Raw genomic sequence first — 8,940 nt, forward strand, 5'->3', positions numbered from 1 at the left:
TGAAATGCTTCGGATGACAATGTGAGGACAATAGTCACCTAACAAGCAACAAAAGCACACCTGAGCAAATGAAATGGCGCACCGTTTCCAGGAAATTCATAACTGAGTCATGCGTTTTGTTTATTTTTTTGCATAAATCATACAAAGACAACTGCATCCAAAAACTGAGCTTCTACTGTATTAGTATATGTATTTCAAAGTTGTCAAAATTGTCAAAGTGCATTTGATTGACAGCTAAGTCACCGAATAAGAATATGTTTATTACTATTGTGGTTGCAGTTTGTAACTGCACACCCACAGTGCAAGATGTGTCTACTGCATGTCTTAGATTGGGCAGGTTTTACTTTACCTATATTCACTTTAATGTTTTCTTTAGTGCTATTATATTTTTTAACGTTCTTCACCGTTTGCATTTTACACCCCAAACCCATACAAGCGTGGTGCCAACCCAATTTAAACCCGACACTTGCGCACACACACAGTGTATACACGCACACACGAGCATGTCTTCTGTTGTTTGACGACTTAAATCCCCAGTACACATCGCAACAGTTACCTCGCATAACCCCAAATTGAGTGGCTGTTATCAGAGTGTAACAAAACGGTTTGTATGAAAACATGCAAAACACCAACCATGGGAAGGCGAGGTGACATGAGAAAGGTTTACAATTTGACTGAAAAGAGCAGCCCTCATACATGCATCTTAGATGCACAATACACACATGTTCCTTCAGGCGGGGGAGGCAGCTGAGGTATAGTCAAAAGCACAAAAAAGCCCCTACAGCACATTCCACACATTCACGCTCACATGGTTGCCATTGTCTTTGCCAAAGTTACGCCGTCCCTCATTGTAATTGGAGAAGTCCTCAACCGCAAACCCCAGACACCTGCCAATTATCAACATATGACATATGTGACTTCAAGCAATCTTAACTCATGTGTATGTGCCCCCCGTGCATGTCTTTATGGACATGTGTGTAACCATGATACCATAGAATGCGTTGTCACTCAAAGTGAAAAGTAAGTAAGCGGCGTAGTCTCAGGTTTGGGTTAAAAACAAATCCCAATTTCCCCTCGGTGTATTTAAACTAGGACAAATTTAACTGGAGTAATCCCACAGCTGATAAATTCAAGAAGGAAATAAGCGAGAATGGAGGCCATCTTCTTTTGACATCCGGCTTTTGGCCACGTTGCAAAGCATGCATTAATTGATTTATTTGCCTCTGTTTATTTCTTTGCTATCTAGCTAGCTATCTCGCTAGCTGCCCTTTAGCTATCTAGCTATTAGCTATCTACTAGTTAGCTAGATTTCTATCTGTTTGAGTTACTTCCGGGTTCAGTGAACGCTGGCGCTGCTCACCCACTGAAAATCTTGTCCTGTGACTGTAAAATGACCTTGAGAGTTTTGAAAGGCGCTTATGAATGACATGTATTATTACTATGAAAGTCTAACGTTCCTTCATTCCGCACGGGTGTTGCATGCACGCGTGTACACACACTTTGGTATCTGATTAGGCATTAGATATAAAATATGTTAATAATGTTTGTATTCTGCCTAATGGTTTCACATGACAAAGTGGAACAGTGTCTTGCAACCTCAGTGTTTATATGCCTTTTGTCTGCTCTCTCAGGTCGCACTTTTCCCACTCATCCTTATTTCCAAGCCCAGTTGGGGGCGGGACAACTGTCTCTGTATAATATCCTCAAGGCCTACTCGCTGCTGGACCCTGAGGTATCCAATGGATTTTGTTTGTACACATTCTCTTGTCCCCTAATTAATGCATGAATATTATTCATTTATTGAAGACGTTCTGATTCTGATTCTAATTTATCTGGTCATTCCAATAGGTGGGATACTGCCAGGGCTTGTCCTTCATTGCTGGAGTTTTGCTGTTACACATGGGGGAAGAGGATGCCTTCAACATGCTCAAATTTCTCATGTATGATGTCGGCCTTCGCAAACAGTACAGGCCCGATATGATTATCCTCCAGGTAAAGTGCGCCAGGAATGCCCATTTTATTTGTTAGGAATTAAGGAATCACTTTAGTATTCGTCATGATTAAATTGCACAAAAGTTGTGACTGCAGGTCAAAGTCCACAGCTATTTATTCACACTTATCAAACCTTCTGGATACTGAAATCATTGTGAACCAAGTCTTTTAATCCTATTCTCTTGCTATGATTGCGAAGATTATGTCAGCCATTTATTAACAAGGAGGAACCATTTTACATTACATTAATGTAAAATTGTTAGAAAATTGGCTCGTGTGTTGTTTGAAAATGAACACTCGCCAGAGTTGTGACACTTATTTTTATTCTTATTAAAGCTTTGTCAGTTGTAATAATTGAACCATGTATTAGATATTTTCACTAACCTTTTCATTATTCTGTTGTCTTGTTTCATTGCTCTGAATACTGTACCTTAGGACTATCTGTAAATGTTTGCTTCATGAAAATAACTCCGCCAAGCTACAGCATTGAATAAAAGTTTTATTTCATGTGTGCCTTCAACAAGATTCAGATGTACCAGTTGTCACGTCTACTCCATGACTATCACCGGGATCTCTACAGCCATCTGGAGCAACAGGAGATCGGACCCAGTCTTTACGCCACGCCGTGGTTCCTCACTACTTTTGCCTCACACTTCCCTCTTGGCTTTGTGGCAAGAGTCTTTGGTGAGATTGATTCATCTTTTCTTTTGTGGAGTGGCAGCATGCTGGAGAAACCTGTTGCAATTTGACAGCTCACTGCATGTTGGAGACGTGAGGCATTTTTTTTTTTCACATCTTTTGGTCTGCAGATCATTTGGTAAATACAGTAAAGTCTCGTTATATCGATATTCAAGGGAGTCCGAAAAAATATCGATATAACCGGGACTATCGATATATCCGACCCTGTTTGCATGTAATTATCTCCGTGCGTGCATAGAAATAGTATCGATATAACCGGGACTATCGATATATCCGATATCGATATAACGAGACTTTACTGTATAAAGGTTTCTGACAGACATTGCATTGTTTCTTTATGTTCTCTCTACCGGTTTTTTTATGATACATATGATTTAATGATAAATAGTCTTATTTTACCCTGCTGGAAAATGTAGAGGTGGTTCAAACTCAAAAAAACAAGTGTGGATGAGTAAATGAACTCTATCTGCTTGATTTTTAAAGGACAACCGACTCCTATGGACAGGTTGTGTCCATAATTTGGAAAATCCCTTCAAATGACTTCTCCTGAGCGTATTTTACAAAGATTCCACCGCAGATAGCTATATTTTACGTTTTAAGACTCACACTGAATATTCAGAAAGTCTTGTTTTTGACTTGGTGACGATTCCTGACGTCTCGAAGGGAACGCCCCTGACCGAGAAAGCGACACACAGTGCATTTGTTTGGTCTGGAAACTTTGTGTTGATGGCGAAATTAGAAGGAAAACACATAAATAACGCGATGGTGAATCATTGTGTTTTGCACCAAGACAGTTGTCTTGGTGCAACACACAACACCATTTGATATTCGCTGACACAAATTCCCAGCAGACAAATCAGCCCATTTCCAACAGAGCTTGGGCGCCATCTTGTGCATTTTCTGGAATGCTACATTGGAGTCCTGACGGCTCAAATTGATACGGCAGGACTTCTTTAATCGATTGCAAACATTTATGCTTTCCTCTTCAGAACTATTTGAATCATATTCATAACTGGATGAGTAACAAGAAAGCATCTTCGCCGAATCTGAAGCCATTGTTTTGATTCTCGAGCAAGGGAAAGACGTCTTGGCGTGACGTCACAAACTGGGGGCATTTTCTGAAAATGCCCAATTTGCAGCTCAATTATTTTGCAGTTTTAGCACACTTTAAGTCATTTTTATTGGTGTTTTGCATTTGACTAAAAATATCAGCGTGTTTTGGGTATTTTAGATGCTATAAAACGTTTTTCTGATCTCAGGAAACAAATAAAATTGTGTTGGTTGTCCATTAACTATTCTGTACAACTTTTATTAATTCCTTCATTGTATGTAATTCTTTCTACAAATACGTATATAAGTTACACTGCAGTATTTTGTGTTTTTCTCTGACACCTTTTCTGATTCATTTTGATTTGAGATAAATGGAAGGTACCTAATTAAAAATTTCCTCGACTGTCATGTCCCATGCCAAGTCATCAAACAGTCAAACCGTTCCACCTAAGTTATTTCCAACCCTTTTTTTCGTGAATATAAGTGGCATGGTCACACCCACACTCCTGTGTCATGTCTGTACTTTCCCTTGTCCATCTCCATTTTTTTCACGCCCAATTTCTTAACATCGTGCTCGATTACTGAACCAGACTCTGTGCCTCCTTGGGCTCATTGAAGCGTGGCTGGGTGTATGTGTGCGTGCGCGTGTTGGATTTATATATTGGGCTTGATGCCTCCACTCCCATTTCTTTTAAATGTTTGTATGTTCTCATATAACCCTCGGCACACCCACATACATTCAAAGCATGCATTCACACACCTATTCTGGCTCTCACTATATTGTGTCACAAGTTTCCCTCTTTGCCAAAACAAGTTATTGATGCCAATGAATACATGTACTGTATTGGTTAAAAAAAACAGGTACTGTAATCCAATCAATTGTTACATTTGACTGATGACTTTTTGACATTTACTGTTTTCTCTCCTTTTGTCAGATATGTTGTTCCTCCAGGGGTCAGAGATCATCTTCAAAGTGGCCCTAAGTCTCCTGGGGAGCCACAAGCCTCTAATCTTACAACATGACAGTCTAGAGTCAATTGTGGACTTTATCAAGACCACCCTGCCCAACCTGGGCCTTGTGCAAATGGAGAAAACCATCAATCAGGTGAGAGCGATGAAAGCAAATACCAAATTCTTTCGTGATTTCTTGACTTGTCTCATTGAGTAATAATTTACAGTAGCTCTCAATAAATGTGTTAACAAGAGAGTGCCTGCAGCAGCCAATATCAAACTAGAAATATTTCGGCTCCAGAAACACTCATCCCCTTGTGTGAAGAAGGCTGCCTTAAAGGACAATCGACATCATTTTTTTGTTTCCTAACTGACATCAGAAAAACGTTTTATCGCATCTAAAATACCCAAAACACGCAGGCTGATATTTTTAGTCAAATGCAAAACACCAATAAAAACGAGTTAGTGTCCCAAAACTACTTCAAAATGACCCCGGAGATGCCGAGTTTCAGAAGGTCCCGCCCCCTTGTTCGTGACGTCACGCCAGGACATCTTGCCTTGCTCTAGAATCAAAACAATATCTTCAGATTTGGAGAAGATGTTTTCTCATCCAGTTATGAATATGATTCATCTGAAGAGGAAAGAATAAATGTTTGCAATCGATTAAAGAAGTCCTGCCGTATCAATTTGAGCCGTCAGGACTCCAATGTAGCATCCCGGAAAATGCACAAGATGGCGCCCAAGCTCCGTTGGAAATGGGCTGATTTGTCTGCTGGGAATTTGTGTCAACTAGTATCAAATAGTAGTCTTGGTGCAACACACAATTATTCACCATCGCGTTATTTATGTGTTTTCCTTCTAATTTCGCCATCAACACGGATCAACACAAAGTTTTCAGACCACACAAAGTACCCAAAATGCATTGTATGTCGCTTTCTCGGTCAGGGGCGTTCCAGACGTGACGTCACGTCAGGCATCGTCATCAACTCAGCGCGAGTCTTAAAACGTAAAATATAGCTATATGCGTGGAATCTTTGTAAAATACGCTCAGTAGAAGTCATTTAAGTGATTTTACAAATTATGCACACAACTTGTCCGGTTCTCCGCTAATTTTTTGGTGACCGTAGCAGCGGGTACCCCCTTTCTATGAAGTATGAGAGTTATCTGAAATGGAACGGCCATGTTGACAACGCTGACTCAACTTTCAAGTGTGAGCACTTGGTCTGGTTTGCTCAGCTTTGTGCGTCATCTCTTACCTGGTCCCACAGGCCTGTTTGAACTTGCTTTTACCTCAAAGACACTTCCACCCATCCGTGGACATGCTGCTTTTTGTCTAACCCGCGGTTGTCATCTTCAGAGGTTAAATTTCAAGGAACCCAACGGAGCTTATAAATATTGGAAAATTTTTTTTTTTTGTGGTTGGTTTGTTGGTTCAGGTGTATAGACACACCTTATTTACATCTATCTAGCCTCTCTGGGTGTGTCAGGGCGGCCTTTTTAACGCCCGCAGCCAGGAAGCCACTTGAGGGCCAAAAGATAAGATCTCAGCCAGATGTCTTGACACTGATGAGCAGGCTCTCATGGGAAATTCATCTTAAAATACAGTAAAGTCTCGTTATATCGATATCGGATATATCGATAGTCCCGGTTATATTTATACTATTTCTATGCACGCACGGAGAAAATTACATGCAAACAGGGTCGGATATATCGATAGTCCCGGTTATATCGATATTTTTTCGGACTCCCTTGAATATCGATATAACGAGACTTTACTGTATATGCATACTTTAACTCACGGGTATTGAAGTCAAGGCCCTCGGGCCAAATCTGGCCCGCCATGTCATTTTATTCGGCCCACGAACGCAAACCAAACTTGTGAAATTCCATGATGCTAGCTAAAGTCCGAACCAAAATTTCAAATTGTCCCTTGTAAACCACAATAACAGTCATTATTTTTACTTTACAGTCATTACTTTACACAATGGCTCCCGAAAAGAAACAGTAACTGCAATATGGCCCGCGACAAAAAAATGAGTTTGACACTCTTGCCGTAGAACAATATGTACATTAAATTAATTAAATCCCTTGTACGCCATGCCATTTGTTTTGTTTTCATCATATACAAAGATCATTATCGCAATGTTAATTTTTCTCATGCACCTCTTTGAAATAAATGATATGGCCGTGTCTCTCAAGTAGTGTAAATTTCTTTAGTTTTAAATTTGAAATGGTTCCATTCCCTGTGGTTGAAATCACATTTTTCCCGCAATCTGACATCATGACATGAAATGCCTGCCCTTCTGCATCTTGTGATGATGTGACCCTCTGATGGGTGGAGATCATTTAGTCTCCTGCTTTGGGCATCGGTGTTGAAAAGGACTAGAAAAACACTGAAAATCATCAGCATTACACTCTTCAGAGTTGATAGTCATCAGACACCCCTTCAGTCATGGTTTTTCCTTCTCGTGTTATTATTTTGACTAATGCTTAGCGTGATGGTACTTTTTACCTTTCTATGAGTCAAACATGTTATCAGGTAGCTCCGGAAGCATGCATTGACTATATAATTTGAATGACATAGCAAGCAGTGGCTCGCGAGTCATGCAGTAGCTTGTATGTAATTTTCCCTCCTGTTCCAGCTGGTCATGTTATGTTGACGATAAGTAGCCTGATGTGTGAGTCATTTCCTCGTACATTATACAGAAAGTGAATTTAAAAGATGCTTCTGGAGTGACAAAGTAGCTTTTAAAATAATGATCGCGGACCAGAATTGTACACGCCTGTTTTTGATGCGAGCCAGTCAGCAGCTTGTCAGTTGTCACTAGCGGCTAACATTAGCAATCCACTCAACCACTCTGTCATGCTGAGGTTGTACATTTTTGCACCTGATTGCAGGTTTGTGAGATGGATGTGTCCAAACAGCTTCAGGCGTATGAGGTGGAGTACCACGTCTTGCAAGATGAACTCTTGGACACACCTCCGACCCTCAACCAACAACAGCGCGCTGCACAGCTGGAAAGGACCAATCAAAGCCTGAGACAGCAAAACCTTGATCTCCTCGAGGAGCTGCAGGTCTCTGCAGTACACTCATCAACAGAACATTATTTTCTCCTTGGTTGTTTGTGTCTTTTGTATCCTTAATTGAAGACAAACGATGACAATCGGTTGGTGCCAATATGCAAGTGCAATTTTCTTTTGCCATTTATGTGAAAAATTGATAAGGCCTGTCCATTTTGCCTAAAAATTCGGAGACGGTGAATGAAATGTTAATTTTCTTGCTATTTGGTTAATTAATTTATCTATTTAACTTTTTCTAAATTGCTGCGAAATGTATCCTCCACATTGTTGGGGACGGTGCACAAATGATTGGATTGGATTGGCCTTTCTTAGTCTCGCAATGGAGAAATTTAAATTTCACATTAGCAAAGTGAAAGTAAGAGGAGAAGAAAGGAAGAAGTAGAAAAACAAAATACAGGAGCTGCTGTAAAGGCAGCCACTCTCGCGGCGCCATCTTGAGAATAAAACAACAACAAAAACTAAATAAGAAATAATGTGACTCAACACAAAAGACACAGACAGTCATTCAATCTTAGCACTTTCTGCCCCATCTTTGTTGTAAGAAGCAGTTCTAGATGAAAGAGGAGAGGATCAAAGTGTCCTTTTCACCAGTGGATCAGGGACGGCATAGTGAAATGTGCACGTCACAAGCTAAATGCTGAAAGCAAGCACGAAGCTGCAGCATCCATTGATGAAGGCGATTGTCTCACATCTTCTGTTCCACGTAAATCCGCTTCTATTCCAAGCCGCGACAATTCCACATACGCATCGGCGCTCTGCGCGGACGCTCATTTCTTCTCATTGTGGATGATGCAATAAAATGAGCTGCTTTTCAACTGTTTACACTGACATGTCGCTGAACAAAGAGGAAGTCACTAGTCTACTAAGGATTGGTCACCAGTAAATCACAGAGCTCATATAGACAAATAGACAAACTACAGTGATACCTCGGTTTACGAACCCCTTGGCTTACGAACTTTTCAGTTTACGAATGTTAAATTTATGAACATTTTACCTTGGCATACGAACTTTTTTCGTACACGGAGCTGCTTCAATGAGTGATGTGACGAGCCCGTTCTTCTAACAACAAAGTGGCAGCCGACTGTTTTTCTCCTCTATTCCCCGCCCCCAGTCTTTGGTTAAAGCCACGTGATTGGTCAAGAACGCAGCAGTGAGGGCAGGTGGTTT

The 8,940-nt window shown here is 40.6% G+C and overlaps 1 protein-coding gene across 4 annotated transcripts in view; it reads left to right on the forward strand.

Annotated features, from left to right (window-relative positions):
• tbc1d1 (TBC1 (tre-2/USP6, BUB2, cdc16) domain family, member 1) overlaps positions 1 to 8,940 on the forward strand; it is a 35,163-nt gene that overhangs the window by 23,347 nt on the left and 2,876 nt on the right. For all 4 annotated transcript variants that reach the window (XM_089006330.1, XM_089006331.1, XM_089006332.1 and 1 more), the window contains 5 exons: positions 1,632 to 1,732; positions 1,849 to 1,992; positions 2,517 to 2,676; positions 4,677 to 4,846; positions 7,591 to 7,767. In XM_089006330.1, the coding sequence (XP_088862456.1) occupies positions 1,632 to 1,732; positions 1,849 to 1,992; positions 2,517 to 2,676; positions 4,677 to 4,846; positions 7,591 to 7,767 (752 nt within the window). The remainder of the gene's footprint in view (positions 1 to 1,631; positions 1,733 to 1,848; positions 1,993 to 2,516; positions 2,677 to 4,676; positions 4,847 to 7,590; positions 7,768 to 8,940) is intronic.

Source organism: Hippocampus bargibanti, linkage group LG10, assembly GCF_051943395.1.
Source record: "Hippocampus bargibanti isolate YZ-2025 linkage group LG10, ASM5194339v1, whole genome shotgun sequence".
Taxonomy (NCBI): Eukaryota; Metazoa; Chordata; class Actinopteri; order Syngnathiformes; family Syngnathidae; genus Hippocampus; species Hippocampus bargibanti.